Below are 21,418 nucleotides of genomic sequence, written 5' to 3'. Positions count from 1 at the left end.
ACTAAGAAGCATGGGAAATTCAATTTTCCCTTTTTCCAGTACACCCCAGTAACACCTTCTCCACTACTAGCAAACAAATGATAGATAACGATGCAGTAATAGCTTGTTGCCACTCCATTTAACGGCTTCACTCATCGGCGGAATCGGAACTGCTCTCGGGTTCGGGGTGTTGCATTTGCATCCAACACACCCCGCACTTTTTTTTGCACACCCAAGCCCTCTGAGCACCGTGGAAAACACATGTTTTCATAATTGTTTTATTACGCAAAGCGAGCGATAGAGCAAACAGAAGAAGAAAAAAAAAACACATAAAATAGCGAACGTATGCTGCAACTTGTGTTTGTGAAAACACACAGACACACACACACGGTATGCCACCCTCTACGCGATTGTGCAGCATGAGAACGTTGGTAGGTGGCCTCCATACGCAGCACACCTTCCCCCCCCCCCCCACACGCGCATGAAATACTTTGCGTAAAGTTCATTTAACATAAAAAAATAAACAAACAGCCCTTTACGCTGCACTACGCATCTCCTCTCTCTCTCCCTCTCAAGGTGCTGCAAGGTGGTAGGCGTCGGCATCCCCGACATTCCCGGGGGGGTGGGTGGGTGTTATGTTGTTCACGTGAATTGAAGGCGGCGGCAACATTACAAACAAAAAAAAAAACAAAACAAAAAAATAGCTTCGTCAACTTGCGGCGGTTTTGCATTTCGCAAGTAGTAAGCATAATTTTGCAAACACACGCACACACACACACACATGAAGGTCACAAAAATAAATGTCTCACCACTTCAAGGGCCACAGTGGGGACAGTGGGGAGAAGAAGTGAGGTTTGGTTTGATTTCAGACATTGAAAATTGACGAACCAAAAAAAAAGGGGAAAATACATCAACTTGGTGTATGATTCATTCGATTGTTTTGGGTGACAAAAACACAAAGGGACGCTCTCAAATTCCCTTTGGCATGTGCTACTTGCTACTGATGCGGATGTCCGTTAGAAGGGGAAATGTAGCTGTTTAGCTAAGGGACGACGGAGGGACGAGAGGGAAGCTCACATTTACACCGTTCCCATTCCTTATCTTATCAGCACCAGCGTGCAACAGTACGTGTAGCCTCAAATACCTAGGGAGAAAAATCATTATCTGGGGGGGGGAGTTTTGGTCGCCCCTGCGAATGATTTATTCCAGTCCCCGGCGTGTCATGTGATAGGAAGATTGCGCATTTTTGTTTCTTTTTTTTGCCATGTTAAAGCTTCTGCTGTGTAGGAAAGACGTTCCAAGTTGCGCCCAGTTGCGCTTATCAGCGCGAAATTGTTGTGTGCGCGAAAAAGTTTGTCTCCTGTTACCTGTTGCATGCGCAACGGTGAAGCAATAGAAACGGGGGGGAAAAGAGGCACTTTAAAAGCAACATCGTAGTGCCACATTCCAAACACTATCACTGTTGCTTATCGCCAGGCGGCATCTTTCACCGTGGATGCTGTAAATTCCTTACTTGCCTCCCGGATTTGAATTTTAATTTTTTTTTTTTGCTTTTTTGCGACTACAAAACAAAGCCCACGATCGAACGTGCTTGATTTCTGTTTGTGCTATTATTATTTTTTTTTTTTTGCGCACCGTCATCACCACCGATGACGTCATTGCGTGTGACAGCCACGACGGAATGATTTAATATTTACACCAGGCAGCGTAGCAGATCGCGAGGGCGCTTCCCGTCGATCGGGACGTTGAAATCATTTTGTCACACAAAGCACAAACCCACCATTTCCGGATCAATGGCCACAGATATCTCATTGTCGTTTTTTGTTCGTTTTGTTGAATTTTGAGTTTTTGAGTTTTTCTCCTCTTTTACGCGCTGAGCGTTTTAAAACCCTCGATCGTTGGGCTCCGTGTGCCTTTGATGGTGAAGGTGTGTGCGAGCCTCTGCAGGTCTCACGCACACACTAACCTCGACGCCCTCGCGCTGCCCTGACCGGAGATGATCGACACACACACAGCCATAGACACACAAACACAATGATCAAGAAGAGATGTAATGAAGAGAATACAAAACACCATATTGCAGAAAATGACCCTTTTGGGCGACGGGGATGACTTACACACACAAACACACACTTTGTATTTAAAAGACAATAAAGGGGGGGAGGCTTACCTTGTCCAAGCATTTTAGCTCCTCGATCGGATAGACCACCTTCTGGCACCGGGCACAGGATTTGTTCATCTTGACAGCCGCCGTACGATCGCTTCTTCCTGCAACTTACAACACGCACGCACACACACACACAAACCCCCCTTCCGGAATTGCTCGATCCTCTCTCTCTCCCTCACTCTCTCTCTCTAAACACTCGATCTCACACACTGTGCGCCGCTTGCAGAACAACTTCTATCCGCGGCTGAGCTGTGTGCGTACGTGTGGAGGTATGTGTGTGAGTGAGTTGTTTTGTGTGTGGGAAAAAAACCTCCGCTTTGCAGATCCGTAACAGAAGATGAGACGTGCAACTGCCTACTACGACGAATGGCGATTTTTTTATTTTTTTGGGGATTGATGATGACGTTTGCACACGCACAATTTTTATTCCACAACGAGACGTAGCACACACGCACACGCAGCGACGCACCACATTCACTCACGCAGTAGGCGTATATTGCAGGGAGGTGGGGGGGAGGGTGAGGAGCAGGAATCGATCGATCTTTTTCGGAACTTTCACCCGCACCCGCGTTGGAGATTATTTTCGCCCCCTTCCGTATGCGTCAACACTTCTTTTTTTCTTTTGCTTTTGGCTTTTGGCTCAACCGTGAACAAGATCACAGATCAGTGAGCACACACACACACGCGCGCGGAAGCACACACACACACACACTCACAGAGCAACAGGCGCGCACGGGCTACCACTTCTTCCTGGAGGAATTCGGGTTTAGAGCAACAGAAGAAGAACCTCCACAACAACGACAACAACAACAGCAAAACGGCAAACGCAACAAACGGTCAAAGCTGACACGATATGCCGTCCCACGTTACCTTCGCCCGTGTGTACGCAGGCACACGTGTCGAAGCGGTAGTTTTTTTTTTCCTCTGCTTTAATTCACACACAAAAACGCACTTCCAAGATCGGCGGCAAAGACGGATTTTTTTTTCGTTCGCTTTTTTGAATGCTAACGCAACTGGGCTGTTAGAATTTAAAACAAAACAAATTCGTCGCGACAAAACGCACGCAGCGCTGCACACACACGTCCGTTCGCTTTGCGAGAGAGAAACAAACTGAACGAGCCCGCGCGGACTCTCGGCTGAAGCACGACCTGGCGTTGGTGAGAGCAGAGCAGCTGTGTGTGTGCGTGCTTCTCACTCTAGCGTTGATTGGCTCTATCCTGCTTGCACGCACGTGTGGCGGTATAGGGTTACTCGCTCTTGCGTTTTCGCACATGCCTTGCCGTGGAGGAGAAATTTTCGCCCAGCCTGGAACAACAACGTCGTGCTGCTCGCTTCCCCTGCTACTGCGCCATCTCGTTTGCTCTTACGGGCGAGCTATGAAGCATGTTGGCTCAACTGTGTTTTGTCTCGTTTGACGCTCCCGCAGTATGTATGTGTTGGTGCATGTCCTACCGCTGCTCGTCCCTTCGCCTTGTCTTTTGATTCACTGTTGATTGCCGCAGTGCACTGTACACGTGTGCAACGGGTTTGGAAGATTAGTAAAAAATACAAAACTTATTTTTTACTTAATCTTATTTACAGTTTAGCAGTCATTTCGAGGCTAAAATTAGGTTAAATAAATATTATTTATACAAGGCAGCATATCATTAGTTCAACATGTGTTTTCGTCTTAATTGTTAGTTCATTTATTAAACTGTAAGCTCTAATACACAAATAAATATTATATTTCTCTTCATGTTGATTCCATGTGCATGTACCTTAATATTTTTAATGTTCCGACAACGCACCGTGGGTGAGCCTGTGAGATTTGTCCTGCATCAGTTCCTGTGTGAAGCACGTGTTTCCAATCTTGCAACAATACAGATGCATTGCATTTAAATGATATTTAGTGATTATTTAATTTTTATCATTACTAATCAAGTCATGGCCACGCTTTATGCATTTGTATTGTATAAATTTCAATATTTTAAATTAATTTCAAGTTTATCTAAATAAATAGATTTGAATTTTGAACAAAGTTCGTTGCAATATGAATTTGAAAATAATACAACCCAATATTATCTCCTTTAAAATAGACAATCCCCCGAACAACGAATGAACCACTCCAAAAAGGATAAAAAGGATTCAAACGATTTTCCACATTTTCCGGACATTTGACAGTTGTCAACGAGGAAAATGCACCTGACTGTCCTTACGACACACCGACACACGCACACACACTCGACGTCAGAACGAACCATCGACGTCAGGACGAGCACGAACCAGCGCACGCACACAGCCAGCGCCCGTCCCGTCTCGGGTGGTACAAGAATCTCCTACGCGCATCGCACACAAACACAACGCTCCGAGCCGATTTTCTTGTGGGAAAATTTTCCGACGAAAAATGGCAGCAAACCGGACGGTGTCGTCTCGTGTGCTTGGGTGTGCTTAGAAACGGTGGAAAATTGCACCCCCAAAACTAGCTCGCCTCGGGACGGTCGCGTTCGCAAACGGTAGCGCCAATCGAGCGCAATGCAAAGCTGCTAAAGTGTCCAGTGGTACGGCATCGGGCGGGTTGCGAAATTGTGACGCAAAGAAAATCGTTCCCACCATTACCGTAAAGCAGGCGCAGGAAGGGCGCATTCTCGTTGTAAGGAGGGCAAGCGTTTGTGAAGAAAGTGTGCAAAGTAAGGAGAAACGTGGTCCACGATCCAAGCAGTGCAGGATGTACTCCAAGCATCCGTTCAGTGTGTACTAGATAGATTGGAAGAATCAATTACAGCCCGTTTAGCGAATCGAGCCCATCGTCTGGTGGTGGTGTTCCTCCCTTTCTAGACAGCGATACACACACGCACGCACACACCCATACCCAAGCATACGCGCGCACGCAGGGGTGTGCAGTGCTCTGTGCCGTTTGCCCGAGGGGGTTGGAAAAATCGATACACCGACCACCAGGAACCGGCACCCGAGTACCGTGTTTAGCGCGTTACACCATCTTTTCGTGCTGGTGTGTCTGGCTCTGCCGTCATCCATCCAAACCCGTTGTCTTCGTCAGTGTGTGTGTGTTTTTCCTTCCGCAAAAAGATATCCTTGCCGAAAACGAAAGATTCTGGCCTACGGAGAAGAAGTTCCAGTGCAATAGTGAGGTGTACTTAGTGAAGTGGCAGAAAGCAAACGAGTGTCTCCGATCGAGCCCGATTGCTACACCTACCTGTTTTGCATAATCGACTGCAAAGTGATAGTGGCTAATTTTCCCTAATGGCTCGGCAAACTGCCCCTCAGTCCCCTAGTGTATAGCTAGGCGGATTAGTGTAGTGAGCGTGTGTTTTTTCTTTGCGGTCAGCAGTTTTCCTGTGGCTTAGAATCGATACACCACCAAACCATCATCTTTCAGACTGATATCACACATGTGACCGAAGCAACCGCCGTGCCTGTGTTCGTTTCAGTAGTGTGGCTTTTTTTTGCGCTAAAGTGCCGTAGTGAAGTTTCCGTCCCAGAGTTCCGTTTTTTTTACGCAAAGAAGTTTTGTCATCTTCCCCCGGGCAAGGGCAACGGCACCTGGCGCATCATCTCTTGATCATCATCGTCATCATCAGCAGCAGTAGTAGTAGAAATTGAGTCATCGCTGGGTGGGGTGGTTAGTGTGTGTGCGTGTGTGTGTGTATGTTTTTTTATGTACACCCTGCAATGTGCTCATATCGCCGCCTGCTATTCGCTTCGATTGCCGTAGAGAGGATGTGCGATAGTTGCGGTGCCAGTGTAGTAGCTGTGTGACGAATTACACGTGATAGCAGTGTTTCCTCCATTTTTTCATCGCACCATGGCCCAATAGAAATCAGTCAGAATTGATCCCAACAGCTTAGTATACCAAAAATATAGGAAAATGCAGACGATTCGTAAGAAGACCAGTCCTTTAAAATGTAAGTATAGTTATTACGGTTAATTTAATTCCATCTGCCGGTGGTGTCTTTTGGGGGTTGGAAGTCTGTTTGGTACGGGAGAATACTCAAAAGGTCGGAGAGCTGTAATCGGGTGTGAATCTGAATTTTAATGATTGTCATTTAAGCATGTCTGGTGGTACAGTCGTCAACTCGTACGACTTAACAATATGCCCGTCATGGGTTTAAGCCCCTAATAGACCGTGCTCCCATGCGTAGGACCTTACTATCCTACTATGTGTAATCAATAAGTTACTGAAAGCCAAGCCAAGTAGTGGCACAGGCAGCCCATGATCGAGGGAGGCCTTTGTGTCAAAGAAACAATAAGCGTGTCAAATTTCATGCACAATGCATGTATTAAACAAATAACATAACAGAAATGCAGGAGATTGCTTAACAAATTTACCAAAACACAAATTTGTTTGGCGGTCTACCTGTATACAGGGCTTTCCAATTAAATAAATAACGTTTGCCATTGTTCTCAACACCTGTGATTACGATGTCAATAATTTCTACAGCTTACTAATGCGTGTATCCATATTGTCAACCCATTTTTATTCGATGTCAACATTGTATGCTTCGATATGATAAAATTTAAATTATAGATTGTTTTGTGAGGATGTGGATGCGGACTGCAAGCAGTGTGTGTTGTGCTGCTAATTTTATATGTTTCTTTGCCAGATGTCTAAACATTCCCTTCAATACATATGAATTGTATCTAATATTAGCGGTCAATGTCGACATCGAATAAAAATGAGTTGAGAATAGGGATGCATGCATTAGTAAACCGTGGTCAATATTGTCATCGAACTCAAAGTTGTTGAGATCAATGGCAAACGTTATTTTTTCAATTGGGAAACCTTAAAAATGTAAATAATACAAATAGGCAATGTAATAGCACACGTGCAAAATGCAACACCTAATTGCATACTTCACGGCGTAAAGCGTTTGGTAGATGAAAAATGGGGTCTGTATTTACTTAAATTAAATGAGTTTTATTGTAAAATTGGTCGCAATAGTAGAAACATTGATGGCAAATTACATCTACGTATTATTAGGCATTTTATTAATATGGAATTTTGCAGAAAAAAAAAAAAACAGTTTTCCTGTTCAATCATTCATTCTCAATTTGCTTGCAAAATTTTAACCAGTTCGAATTTTCTTGCCACGATACTGTCAGTTGCTGTCGTTTGTAAACAAAACACAGCACAAACTAAAATAGTCCTGTAAAATACTGTTTCTACAATAATTTTAACTCCCACACCGTTTTTAATGCACCCTCTCAGTATGTTTTAAGTTTTAAGAAACGAGACACCGCCTCCAAGATGTGTCAAAAGTGTTCGCCCGGGAAAAGGTCTAAGTCATGGTGCGGTCGATGAGTAATCGGCAGCAAAACGCAGCATTAATCAACAGCCCTGTTGTCGTGCGTGTGTATACCGTCCGCGAGCAAGCCGTCCGTCGACCGTCGTCGGCACTGCACTGCGCTTCGTATCGCCAAGCCAACGTCTGATTAGGGGACGGTTTGCCTTTTATCCACCACGGGACCACCTGTCCTGCGATAGCAGAGCCGAGCACAGGGTAGAAGATAGGCTGCCTGCACACAACAGATCACACAAACAACAAGTTTATCGTGCTGCGGCGGTGGTCCGCACCTTGGCGTGATAATTGTCGGCACTGTGCCCCTTTGGTGTTGTGAATGTACCAGTTTCCAGATTGGTATTACCGTTTCTGCAGTTGGCCGTGTTTGTTGTTATTTCACGGTGGTGTTTTTGCTCTTCTACCCCTGTCCGTTCGTGTACGCTCGCGGTTCGTTGTCTGTGATTGGGGTGGTAAAAAAGGAAACAGAGCAGTTGTGCGGTGTTTGTGTGCGCGGTTTTTATTGTGTCCCTGAAGATGGTCATTCCCTGCGACCCGGTTTTTTAAACACCCACCCCTTCTGCTATTTGCCACCCTTTTACTCGTGCCTGTAAATGTGAAGCAAACGAACGGTTACTTGGTAACGCGAGCGGCATTCGAACGTGCAAGATGAGAAACAGTACGCGCTCCTCCGACCGTGGGCTCCTGCGACGTAAGAATTTTAATTTGTTGTCCTGTTTATTGTTTTTTGCAACTTTCTTTTCGAAGCAGTGTCGTAAAACGAACGCAACACAACGACCGTTCTATATCGATTATCAAACAATTCCAATTTTTGGCCTATTTTCCCTCATTCCCTCTATATCGCTTTCTTTTTCCAGATCGAAACGAACCCGGGCGTTTCTTCGGCGATGGTGTTAGCTTCAAGGCCAAGCTCATCGGCATCCTAGAGGTCGGTGAGGCTCGAGGTGACCGGATGTGCCAGGAGGCACTGCAGGTACTAGAACGTCCAACGAAGGGGTGGCGGGGTTTTTGTTTGTCTTTTTATGTTTATTTCATGTTAAAGGGGAATCCCCCTCACACGGCACAAGATCAAAACAAAAACACACACCATAGGCAAAGACGAAAAGCGTTTGAAAAGCAAGAACGGCAAAAAGAATAAAGGGCACCCCTCCCCCGCCTTTCTCTGTCGTCAGTCAGTCCGGTGTGCTATTTTTAGCGCCACAGCACACACACCGCCCTCCCATGCACCACGTTCTCTGGCCTCCTTTGAAACCCAAATCCCCGTGCTCATCATTCTCAACAACCGGCTCCCAGTGCCCCGGTCACCCTCCTCCTCTCAGCTGGGTTTAAATGGCCTGCCACCGAGCGCGTCAAGAGCCGCAGATGATGAGATAAAATCCGATGCCCCGCCGAGTGTTGGGGCACAAGCGGGGGAGTGGAGGAGGTGGGTCCACACAGCTGCTGAATTGGCTCCAATTCAACCCAGCCGGACGCGCATTATCTTATCCCCTTCCTTGCTTCCCTCTATCCATTTCCCGGAATCCTTCTCCAGACCGGGCGAGTATATGTGTGTGTGTGTGTGTCTGTGCTTCGCCAAGAGGTTTTATTGGCAAATTTACGATGGCAAAACATATAAATCAAATAACGCACCATGCAACTCACACACACATACCGCAAAAGGCGTGCTGGAAAGGATTGTGTTGCGGTAATCTGAAGTTACGTTTTATTGAATAGCGCACTTCTAACCGGCCAACAAACAAGCAAACAAAAATACACATCCAAACAAGCAACAGCGGCGCACCATCGGCGCAACGCGGTTGCTTACAATGCGCTTTATTGAAAGCGATCAAAACCCAAACCCAAAACCACGCGTTGTACAATTGTACCGAGGCAGGAGTGCTGCTGTGAGGTCACTTTTTTGCGCTATACTCCATATACTACGCCACAGATGCCGTGCGTATCGAATGTTACGCTGCGCGATGTTTAACGGCTGCGGTTGGCCGATCGATTGTAGTTGCGCTTCGAACGGCGTGACACCGTAACAACCTGCTCTGGTGGCGAAGGAGGGGGGGGGGGGGGAAGTGGCGAACATTAGACCCGATCAAGCGGAACTACGAACGGGGAGGATGTAACGTAATGAAACAGATTTACCCTTGCTTTTCATACGCAGCAAAACTTTCCCACAATCGAAAACGGAATCGCTTCGACTCTTCGGCCAGATTGTGTCTCGCTTTTCGGACAAGCATTTTAATTTATTCCCAGTCTGAGCGGTTGTTGTTGTGGGGAGGCCAGCAATGACACAAACACACAGTGGGCTATTTATGTCTGAAGGCCACAACTGGGAGGTGACATTTAATGAGACTCCTTATATTTCCCGCCTTTGCACACACAGGACCTCAAAATGGCAATACGGGCCGCAGGAGAGCACAAGCAACGCATCACGATACACGTCACGATCGATGGCTTGCGGTTGAGAGATGAAAAAACTGGCGTAAGTAGTGCACCAACCAAGCAGCAATACTTCGTTTCTCCCCGTACCTAACGCCAAACCCGCCTTCCTTCGCAGGATTCTCTCTATCACCATCCCGTGCACAAAATATCGTTCATCGCCCAGGACATGACGGACTCGCGTGCATTTGGCTATATTTTTGGTTCCCCCGACAGTGGCCACCGGTTTTTCGGCATCAAAACCGACAAAGCGGCCAGCCAGGTGGTGCTGGCAATGCGCGACCTGTTTCAGGTCGTGTTCGAGCTGAAGAAGAAAGAGATTGAGCTGGCCCGGCAGCACATTCAGAGCAAAATTACGGCCCACGAACATCAGGCCGTGTCGGCATCGCTGGTGGCGAAAAGTGGCGGCAGCACGCTGGACAGTAGCGGCGGTGGAGGGGCAGGTGGCAGCAGTTCGAGCTATGGAAAGAATCACTCGAGCGAGACGGCGCTCGGTGCGCTGGTGGCCGGTGGATCATCGATGGGCGCTGGGTCAAGCGGGGCCATGAAGATGGTGGCAGGGAAGAGTGAAAAATCGCCCGAATCCGTCGCCGACCTGGTAGATCTCGAGCAGGAGCTGAGCTGCATACAGCGCGGCATTACGCAGATGGAGCGCATTACGCCGAGCGAGGGCCCGGGGAAAAGTGTGCTCGATGACGATCCGTTTGGTGATTCGTTTGCCAATATTCCGCCGGTATGTATTGGAAGGATTTTTCTTTAAAAAACAAAAGACGTCATATTAAACGTTTTTCCCTCTGTTTGTAGTCATACAATTTGCTGCCACCACCGGAGTCAAGCAAACGGCACCAGAAGCAAACGCATCGCTCGACGGAAAATCTACCCACGATGGAGTCGAGCCCGAATGTGTCCTCAACGCCACCACCTATGCCAGCGCCACCAATTCCTACCCAACCGAGTGCTAGTGCTGCTGCTGCTGCTGGTGGCGGTGCAACGACTCTGACTGGATCGTCTGGCTCGCAACCGGCTGGCAGCAACAATAACAACAGCACTAGTAATAATCCTCCACCGTCTCAGGGGGCTGCCGGCGGCAGTACGCTAACCAGCAGCAACTCGGTGCAGAACGATGATTGGTTAAATTCGCCGCCAAACACGTCACGCTTCGATCCGGAACCGGCACGCTATTCCGACGAACCAAAGAACCCGGAAGACACGGGCAAGGTGTGTAGAATTGCAACACGGCAGTGTTACTTTATCTCTAATGCGTTTCTACGACGTTTTCCCCCCCTTTTTCCAGACTCCTCAGCCGTCTGCCGCTGCACAGCCATCGTCCTACACGGACGTGTTTACCGACCTGGACCCGCTGGGCACGGGCAAAATCAAGCCATACATCGACAAGAAGTTCTTCTTCCAGGAGCTGAAGAATCCGCCGAAGAAAGTGTTGAAAGATCTGTCCGGCAAGGAGAGCACCTTCAATGCGAACTTTGCGTCCGAGGACGGGCTGCTGCAGCAAAGCGTCGGCGGGTCGGCATCGTTGAACGCAAGCAATATCTCCACCCTTGCTAGTGGTAGTGGCGATCTGTTTAAGGCCAGCTTTGACGAGGCACAATCGTCGATGAAGAACGCCAACAGCAGTGCCGAAGCGGGCTCGAGTGGAGCAGGCGAAGGCGGAGGGCAGGCAGGTGGTGGTGCTGGTACGGGCATGCCGCTCATAGAATCGCTGGTAGGTGGTGGATCCAGCGCGCCGTCCGATCCGTTCATGGAAGATGACGATTTCTCCAAGCTGCAGCTCGATCCGTTCGAGGTCCACTTTTCCCGCAATGCGTCACCGCGCAATGCGGGCGGGCAGCAGGAAGGTGGACGGCCGTCCGATTCCGAGGAACCGACAAACAACAAACCCCCGACCGAAGCGAAAGACGGAACAGTGTACAACGGGCCGCTGCAGGTGAATCTGCCGCCCGAATCGTGGGCCAGCTACATCAGCCAGAAACGCCTCGAGCGCCAATCGTCCGAAGCCAGCGCTGCTGCCCAAACGGGGCAAACGGGCGGCCCGAACGCGCACCGCAACCGACCGGCGGCGAGCAGCGTGTTCAAGCAGAACACCGTCGACGTGATCTCTAGTCTTAGCTCCAGCTCGAAAAAGATGAAACCGAACCTGTTCGGGCAGAAGTTTTCCAAGCGCGACTCGAACAGCATAAACATGCGCCGGCTGCAGGAGAGCGATTCGCTGAGCGAGACGGAAATGGCACCGGAGCCACCGCCCCGGCCCGATTCGGGCTCGCACATCGAACCGCCGCCGTTGCCTCCGAAGAAGCAGTTCGCCGACATCGTCATTCGGCCGTCGCCGCGATCGTCGTCGTCGTCCTCGGCCCATGCGAACGCTGGTGGGGCCGGTTCGGGCAGCCTGTCCGGGCATGGACCCCGGGAGCGGTACGATTACGTTGGCAGCAAGTATGATAGCAGCCGGCCACCTTCGGGTGGCGATCGGGCGGGTTCGGATGCACCTCCGCTGCCGCTACCGTCGCGCAAGGTGGGCCGCACCGCGGGCGAAACGGTTGGCCCGGGGCGTCCGCAGAAAAAGTGCACCGACGAGGACGATTATCTGGCACCGATCGGGAAGATCGATATTCCAACGCTGCTGCCACCGCCGCAGAGGAAGGACGCGTCGAAAACGACGCGCACCACGCGCAAGCAGTCCGAGACGGATCCGCGCAATCTGGACGAACCGACGCCACCGCCGTCCTCGAAATCGCCCACCGGCAGCGGAACGGGACACTTTGCCAAGGAGCTCGATCAGCACCATCATCAGCAGCAGCAGCAGTCCGTTGCCTCGTCCTTCCTGCCCGACATTACGCTCAGTCAATTACTAACGCTCGGCATCGACGAGCTGGCGGCCAAGCTGAACGTGCCCGTGTCCAAGCTGAGCACGATGACGCTCGTCGAGCTGACCACCTATCTGTCGGAGTTCATCGAGAACAGCAAGTATCCGACGGCGCCGGCACCGGCCCCGCCACCTTCGGCCGCCCTATCGTGGGCCACGAGCAGCAGCATCAGCCAGGACAATACGGCCGGGCGGGACGGCAGTGTGAGCGAGTCGCCCGTGTTTAAGGTGAACTTTGACGACAGCAACGATGCGATGTTTGTGGCCAAGTTTGACGACAACTTTGGGGAGGATGAAAGGCCGGCACGGGGCGCCGATCGCACCAGTACGTTTGTCGCCAACTTCGACCATCTCAATCTGCAGCCGACGGGGGGTAGTGGATCGCACCCGTCCTCGGCACCGGTTGTCGATAAGTATGCCGTGTTCCGGGAGATTATTGAGCAGGAAATTGGCCCGGAAGGAGCGGGGTCAGTCGATGCTGCGCCCGAACAGGAGCAGGAACAACGAACCGGACCGAACGATCGTGCCGATTCGCTCGATCTGCAGAAGGAAGTGGCGTCGGAAATGAATCGCCTGTCGCCCGCCTTCATGGGTGGTGAGACAGCGAACGTGGGCAGCTCCCCGCTGCCAATGCACGGCTTCGGTGGGTCTTCCGCCAGCCCGCTCACAACCGGGCCGCCGCTCACGAAGATCGACACCAAAATCACGGAAGTCATCTCGCAGGCAAAGGATCGCTATGCGGCCCTGCGCGACATCATACTGGTGGAGGATCTGTTCGAGAAGCCGGCGGCACCGATGGCGCGCATGGAGTCGTCCTCGTTCGAGGACCGCGAGCTGGATGACGATGCCAAATTTGAGGCCAACTTTGACGACATGGAACCGGCGGTGGTGCAGCAGCAGCAGCAGCAGGAGAACACCTCGCCGGAAATTAACATTTCCGACGCGGACATGAATGAGGACGAAATGCCGCAGCAGCAGCAGCGCCAGTTGGACTCGGGACAGGATGGAGGTGTAGCGTTCCGCGGTGCCGTTACACCACGCGAGGATTTGGAAATCGACGAGTTGATGCAGAAAGCGGTCTCCAATCTGTCGCTGCACAGCAACGATCAGGTATCGCCCGCACCGACCGGTTCAGCCAGCGCTCAGCTGGGCCAAGGGTTGAAGGGAAGTCCACTGCTGCAGCATAGCGCCACCTCGCCGTACCGGCCGACCAACATGTCCACCTCGACGACGCTGCTGAACGATATGATTGGCCCGAAAGCGAAATCGCCAACCACTGGCAGCACGATGGTCCAGTATGAAACGCTTTCCCTGGGACCGTCGGGTCGTAGCGGTGGTTTGAGCGATATGAGCACCTCGCCCATACCGCCGTTGGGGCCGAAGTCGTCCTCTTCCTCCGGTACCGGGATGGCCAAGAGTCCGATCCTGAAGCCCTCGCCAATGTCTCGCAGAAGCGATGAGGGAGGTAGGGGCAAACCGACACCGGCCCCGCGGGGCCAATCGTCGAGCGATAAGCGCTCGTCCGGTTCGATGAGCGACGGTGACGGTGAATCTTCCCCAGAGGGCGACAACAATGAAGGTTAGTGTTGTGTTTCGTGAATCCTTCGTAAAGATTCATTCACATCAATCTTTAGTGATGAGTGATTCGAGTCTCGAATCGAATTTTTAAAGTCTCATGAACCTTTGAAGATGAATGAATCTCAGATTTTAAGATTGCGTCACTTCACTTTACTTTAGATTTATTCATTAAGATCAATGATTCATTCAGATTCTTGATTCATTCTGTCTCCTGATTTATTCAGATTCTTGATTCAATTAGATTCATGATTCATTCAGATACTTGATTCATTGCATTTATTTATAATTCATTCAGTTTCATTATTAATTCAGATTCATGATTCATTCTGATACGTGATTCATTCGATTCCTGATTCATTCAGATTAATGTTTCATTCTGATTCGTGATTCATACAGGTTCATAATTCATTTAGTTTCATGATTCATTCTGACTCATGATTCACTCGGATTCATGAATCTGAATTACCCTTCTCCAGTTAATGTTTGCTGAGGTGTTGCGAAAGAGCATTCCAGGTATCAACTAACGTGTATTTTTACACTTCACAGAGGGAAAACTGTCTAGCATGACTCCTACCAATGCCAACGAATCGTGGGCCGTGTTCGATCAACCAGAACCGCCGCTCCACCATCCTTCCAAAAGGCAGGACATGCGCCACGATACCGTACGAGGGGATAGTGGAAGAAGTACGTCATCTCCTACGTTGCTCCTTGTCAAGTACTAACTATTACGTTTTGTCCGCCTCTTTGCAGGAAGTGGCGATAAGAACGGTCCCGATTCACCCTGCTCCTCCGATCCGAAAGACGAATGGACGAAGGCGGACCTGCGCGACTACAACCGCCGGTGGCCCTCGAAAGGACACACGTCCTCCTCGTCCCGGGACGTCAGCCCGTGGGACGAGGAAGGTCCGGACTATCGCAAACGCTCCTCGATGCACCCGTCCGGCGGTGGTGGTGATCCGTCGATGCGCCATCACCATCCGACGTCGGGCGAACGGTACCACCATCCCCGCATGCCGCCGCGCCGTATCAACTCGAACGATGAGGATTACGACGAGGAGCTGGTGAAGGAGCGCGGCCAGCAGCGGCGTCGCATGAAGAGTGGCGTTGGGTCGCGCAGCCGGGACAACTTTGAGGACGAGCACTGGTACCACGACCACCATGCCGGCCCGACCTGGTCCTCCCCGACGGAGGACGAGGATGTGCGCGTTCCGCCCGGTGAGCGTGGGGAGCGCGGTTCACGCTCGTTCGATCGGAACGCGTACGAGCGCAGCACGTACGGGCCACCGTACGAGAAGCGGGAGCCGAAAAGCTTGCCGCCCGCGTACGATCGGCGCGAGTACGGCAAGGGCTACGACAAGCGGAAGTACTACCGCGAGCGGGAGCCGTCGCGTGGTGGCAGCGGCGGTCGGTACGATTACGACCCGTACGGGGGCGACGGGGGGTACGGTGGCAGACGGGGGGCCGATTACGACGAGGGCGTGGTGTACGAGCGGCCGAGCCGGGATTCGCGCGCCGCCCGGGAATACTTTTACGAGCGCGAGCGCAAAAGCTTCGACCGGGAGAGCAACGAATCTTACGATAGTCGGGAGCGGCAGCGCAGCTTCGGGAGCGGGGACATCTACGGCAGCCTGGATAGTCGGGCGGAGTATCGCGAGCGGGACCGGTACCTGTCGCTGGACAAGAGCCGGTCGCTGAGGCGCGGCATGCGCAATGCGGGCAGTGCGCGGCTGGACCAGGAGCTGGACCAGGACTCGGAGGGGGATCTGATCGGTGGCATGATGGGTGGCAGTGGCCGGTCCGGCGGTGGGCTGCGTGATGCCGGTGGTAATAGTTTGCATCGCTCTAGTCAAAACATAGGCCGCGGCGGTGGTGGCGGCGGTTCGAAGCAGCAACAGCAAATGATGATGATGCTGGATGATGATGTGTGGGGTGTGACGAAGGGCGGTGGTGGTGGTGTCGGTTCCGCTGCTACCATGCCGTGGAAGCGACCGTCCAGCGCGACGGAGCAGCAGGAACAGCGACGCTACAACGAAGCAGCTGGACGAAGCGGCCGAGGAATGGGCCCCGTGGTCGGTGGCACCAGCTTGGCCGGTTCGGACGGCGAGAAGGATCGGCGGTTTCGCAAGAAGAGTCGATCGCGCGCCGACCGGAAGGAGATGGAGATGCGCACGAACTACGCCACGATGCGTTACCCGGTACGATCGAAGGAGGATTACTTCGATTTCGACGCACCGGAGGGTGGCCGGGTTGGCGCTGGCGTAGACGACGATGACGATGAGGACGATGAGGATGAGGTGCCGGCCGGTAAGCTGACGCTGCTGGACGACCCGCTGGACGAGGGTCCGGCGTATTATGGGCCCGGCCGGAGGGTGCCCCCTGGGGGACCGCTGCCGCCCGGTGTGGGCGGTGCGTACTATGGCAAATCGTCCACACCGCGCCAGGAGGGGCGCAGCCTGAACGATGCACTGATCGCACAAGAAGCGAAGAAGATGGCCCGGTACGAGTACGAAGAGGAGGCCCTTCGCCGCATGAAGAAAAGCAATAGCCGGGACCTGTACTTCGAGGGCGGCAGTGGTGGCGGCGGTGGCGGCAGTGGCTATGGCAGTGTAACGCCTCCGAAAAGCGCCTCCCAAAAGCAGCACAGCGTTGCGCCAGCCGGCCGTACACCGCTTGACTTTGAGTTTGAGGAGTACGCGGATCCGGCTGGGCCGCCGGCCGGTGGCGATGGGTTTGAGAGTGATTTTAACTCTCCGCCTACTGGCGGCACTGGTGGCGGCGGTCCCGGTGGCGCAGGGGGAAGAAGTGACGTGCCGAAGTCGTACCGCTTTTCGAGCGATTTCTCCAATGAAAAGGAGCGCGCCCATTACGCACACGATGCGCCGCCGCCCGGTGGATATCATCGGCCGCAGCAGCATTACAAAGCTCATGCCAGTTCCGGTGCCGGCTATGCCGATACGGGCGACTATCCTCAGCAAGCGCCGGCCTCATCGTCTGCGACACCGCCACCCGCACATCATCATCATCAGCATCATCGTGAGCAGACAGCAGCAGTGGGCAGTGGGTCGAAGCTGCGGTTCAACGAGAATGTTACCGTGTCGAAGTTTGACGCGGAAGCAACCACCATGTTCGAGGACGATTTTGCTGGCCGGTCCGATGCGGAGCAGGATCCCGACGACGGTCAGCAGCAGCAGCAGCAGCAGGGCTGGTCCGCAGCACGTATCACCACCAGTCCCGGTCCGGCAGCCGCACCAGCGACAAGCAATAACGGTAGTAACAAGAAGATATTAAAAACCTCTAGTCAAGCGGGGCACCATCAACAGCAGCACCAGCAGCAGCAACAGCAGCTATTTAATCAGGATAATATTCGCAAATCGGACAGTATTAACATTTTTGCCAAAAAGGTTGACGATCCCTTCGAGGATGATGATTTCTTTGCCTCCTCCGGCGGTGGTGGTGGCAGGGGCGACCCATTTGGTGGCAGCGGTGCCGGCAACAGTGCCGATGCTGCACACCACGGTGGAGGAGCCACCGCCACCGGTGCCGGTGCAGGCGGGTGGGACAAAAACTTTGCCAACTTCGACGATAACATCTGATTACTCGGTAGCCTGATGATCGAGAGCAACTTCCTCAGTCGCCAGCTGAGCCGAAGCTTGAGTGCCCGCCAGCAGTACCAGTACTGCTGCCAACAGGACGAACATCAGCGCTACTCACTGGCCAAGGACATCCGGAAGCTTTACATGCGCATCAAGCACTGCAACCGGTACCAGGTGTTTGTGTAAGCGCGTCGGGAGAGCAACGGGGAAAACACACACACTCCCGCTCCCGTTCTCACTCTGTGTGTTTGTGTATGTATGTGTATTTGTCCTGTCCTTGTGTACATCCTTTCTTGGGAATCATCGTCTGTCTGTGGCGTCCATTTCGTTGTAGGTAATTACTTGAAGCTTTAATCCATGCACACCGCCACCATCTTTTCATCTCATTTTAGCACAAGCCGGTTTTGCACACCAGGAAAACCCGGGTTGGGGTCGTATAGAGCCTGTGAGAGGGCTCAAAAACGGTCACAAGCATTTCTTGTTCGAAGTTTATTTCTATCGCACTCACAACTCATTCATATCATCCACATTTACAATCATACGCGTTAGTTGTATTCGTTACACGTTAACTTATTGTCAGCCCTGTGAGCTTTACGCGAAAACGGAATGGTGGTTTGGCGGATACTATGACGCCGGAAGCATGTATAGGAAATGAGATTATGTTGGCTGCTGTTGCTGCTTGTTGATATTGCAAAGTGGAAGTGAACTAACGAGAACCGATCGATAGTGCTTGGGCCGGTAACACATACGTATGTCCGGTGCGTGTGTGTGTCCCCATTTTCTAATAATCCCATCTTCCCCCAGTATTTCAAATCGTAGAGCCAATTCAAATTTTGTCTCCCTATAATCGCATTAAACCGCAAACGAAAGCATGAAATGAAGCAGAGAGCCATCGTTCAGGAAAAGGAAATTAGAGAAGGAAAAAAACGAGAAGGCGCATCATCTTTAAACAAACCCATTCTCTAATGCTGCTCTTCCTTTTTCCTAGTATATTGGTAAAATGTTCTGAAAAAAAAATACCGCGGTGGCGCACCACTATGTATTAGAGATGTAATCAGCGAACACGTAACGATTAGTGAGAAGGGTAGATGTGTTATTAACATACTTCAAACTCTTGAGGCAGCTAACAATTAGCATCAGAACCTGTTTGGGGGTTTGGGATTGGCGCCGATTTCGTAGGTTCTGTTCCTTCTTAGCGTTCATTTCTTTTCGAACCGGTTCCTCTTGTCGGAGAAGTAGACAAACAACGTGGGCAGGCCCCTTAACCTTATCCGATTCTTTGCGCTCATCCTTCGCGCGTCTGTTTGTGTTTGTGTAAAAGGGTTAGTTATATCTCAGACACTTACAGGATTAGGTTAGCAATAATAAGAACAATTACAGTAATATTAATGGTAATAGTATGATCGATGTGTTGTAAATGCTCTCACTCAGTAAGGCCCCGGTGCGTAGTAGTGTCGGTGCGGTGGTTATGCTTTACTTCTGCCCGCCAAGGTAGCTTCATTTCATAATTAGGAAAGCACGCGAAGAGCGCTAGTAAGTTGATAAAAAATTTTTTAGATTAATATTAATTCTCAACCACACACACAGCAAAAGAAAGGCAACAGTAAGATCACAGGGTCGTGGTAGTGTTTAGATATTATTAAAGGAACAATATTCAACGCAAGATTGTGTGCTCGAGTGGGCACCGTAGGCCATTGCAATAATGCAGTATGTGAGCTTTAGTACCCAGTTTTGGTGCGTTTTTGTTTTAACGAAAATCTTCCCATTTCGATATTGAAGAAAACAAAACCACTTTGTGTGCATGTAGCATTGCGTTTTTCGCTTATGAGATACCTACGTTTGAATTTGTAACATATACGGTTTAAAAGGAAATACGAATCGCCGCTCCTCCCATATGTATGTGTGTGTGTAGGGAGAGGAAGCAAAACTCTAAAACATACTCGAATTAATATTTTCCCCTCACTCTTACGCTGGATAACGAATGCAGGAGTTGTGTGACAAAATGCAAAGGGGAAGAAAAACTAGAAAGTAGAATGATGGCCCGTATAGAAGCTCTGGCACAAGGTAGATAAGGTGAAGAATAAAACCAATCATGCAAACACTGAACCGACAACACCAGAAAAATGACGAAAAACGATGATTATACTCAAATAAACAAACAATGATAAAAGAAGAAACTAAATAGAACACAACAATATGAGCATGACAACTAACTGGAACAAAGGTAAACATTAAGCATTAACATTAATAGAACGAACAACAATTACTCAAGTACGCGGACAAGAAGCATACAGAATAGAAAACATAACAAAAGATCGTGTTGGGTCGTAGCGGAAAGGGATATGAAAAAAGTTGTTGATATTAAAACCCCGATCCTCAACAAACAAAAAGAAGAACAGAAAACAACACATACACATAAATGAAACGACATGGAAATTGCCACACACAATTCGCTAATGGAAAATAAACAATGAAAAACTGCAACTGAAAACCGAAGAAATTTCTTCGCTGATGGCGACCTTTTCTTATTGGATTTTGTTTTCCCTTTTCACGTTAGTGTCCGTATCAAATAGTCGGCAGTAGCACGCCACCACCTGTGTAGATGTGTTTTCTCGCTCCCCTCCCCCATTTTCTTAACTTAAATAGTGTTAAAACTGTTGCAAAACTTTGTCGCGCATGGATATGCCAGGGAGAGGAAGGAAGTGTGCAAACACAGGAGCGAGCAGACAAAGGTACGAAATGTTACATATAACGTTAAAGCAAATGAAGCAAGCAGACAAACAGAGAGAAACCAAATAAACAGGCGTCAATGGAAACTCTTCAGAAAACAAAAAAAAACAGAACAACCAAGGAGAAAGGCAAGCAAAAAAAGAACGGTTAAAACTTAAAAGAAACTGATAAAAGATCATGCAAAGAGTTAAGAATGAAACAAACGAATATGAAAACCACAACATTACAAAAACCAACGGACGAACTTTGTGACGCAATTGTGAGAAGAGCAACCGACAAAACCAACTATTAAGAAGTAAAAATATATCATTAAAATTTTAAAAACAATCCCTAATGTATGTTGTAGATGGTTTAACCTATTTTTGGTACTTGCTTCCGAACCTCTTATGGATGAACTTGCTACAGAACCTGTTACATGAACTGATACCGAACCTATACCTCTGGTTTAGGAACTAATCTGAACCATCGAAGAAATGACTCCTGTCTCCCGACTGTCTTGAAGACTTCAAGAATTATATCCATATCAGTCATTGGATTATTGGATGAAGTTGGAATGTAGTTACTCGTGACTTTGGATGATCCTAGAAGATGGTTTACTTTGTTTGGAATTACATTTGGTGAGATCTTGGAAGATGCAGCCAAAAGTATTTTGAAGAGAGAATTTGGAGGAAGTTGGAAGATATTGTAATGAAGTTCCTTCTAGTGGCTTTCGATGATGCTGGAAGATTTTTGCAAATTCCTGTCCTTGAGCGGATCTTGAACCTTTCATGGC

At 50.0% G+C, this 21,418-nt stretch overlaps 2 protein-coding genes across 4 annotated transcripts in view; one reads left to right on the top strand and one right to left on the bottom strand.

The window, feature by feature from the left end:
- The window catches only part of LOC120898258 (LIM and SH3 domain protein Lasp), a 55,163-nt gene extending 51,896 nt beyond the window's left edge, over positions 1 to 3,267 (bottom strand). The window contains exon 1 of the mRNA XM_040303856.1: positions 2,150 to 3,267. Within this exon, the coding sequence (XP_040159790.1) occupies positions 2,150 to 2,218 (69 nt within the window). The 5' untranslated portion in view covers positions 2,219 to 3,267. The remainder of the gene's footprint in view (positions 1 to 2,149) is intronic.
- A 1,159-nt stretch (positions 3,268 to 4,426) lies between these two features.
- Positions 4,427 to 20,973, top strand: LOC120898313 (protein disabled). Of its 3 annotated transcripts, XM_040304007.1 has the most exons (9): positions 4,427 to 4,812; positions 4,908 to 6,045; positions 8,298 to 8,413; positions 9,812 to 9,910; positions 9,986 to 10,600; positions 10,672 to 11,085; positions 11,162 to 14,324; positions 14,870 to 15,007; positions 15,074 to 20,973. In XM_040304007.1, exons 2-9 carry the CDS (start codon positions 6,009 to 6,011, stop codon positions 17,914 to 17,916), a joined length of 7,425 nt encoding a protein of 2,474 aa, XP_040159941.1. In that variant the 5' UTR covers positions 4,427 to 4,812; positions 4,908 to 6,008; the 3' UTR covers positions 17,917 to 20,973. The 3 variants fall into 3 exon arrangements, with proteins under 3 accessions (XP_040159941.1, XP_040159932.1, XP_040159921.1); XM_040303998.1 differs by having other exon boundaries at positions 4,427 to 6,045; XM_040303987.1 differs by lacking the exons at positions 4,427 to 4,812; positions 4,908 to 6,045 and adding an exon at positions 7,259 to 8,131.
- Positions 20,974 to 21,418: the final 445 nt, after the last annotated feature.

Source organism: Anopheles arabiensis, chromosome 2 (genome assembly GCF_016920715.1).
Source record: "Anopheles arabiensis isolate DONGOLA chromosome 2, AaraD3, whole genome shotgun sequence".
NCBI classification, from domain to species: Eukaryota; Metazoa; Arthropoda; class Insecta; order Diptera; family Culicidae; genus Anopheles; species Anopheles arabiensis.
Note: the sequence above shows the minus strand (reverse complement) of the source record. Positions and strands in the feature narration are given on the sequence as shown.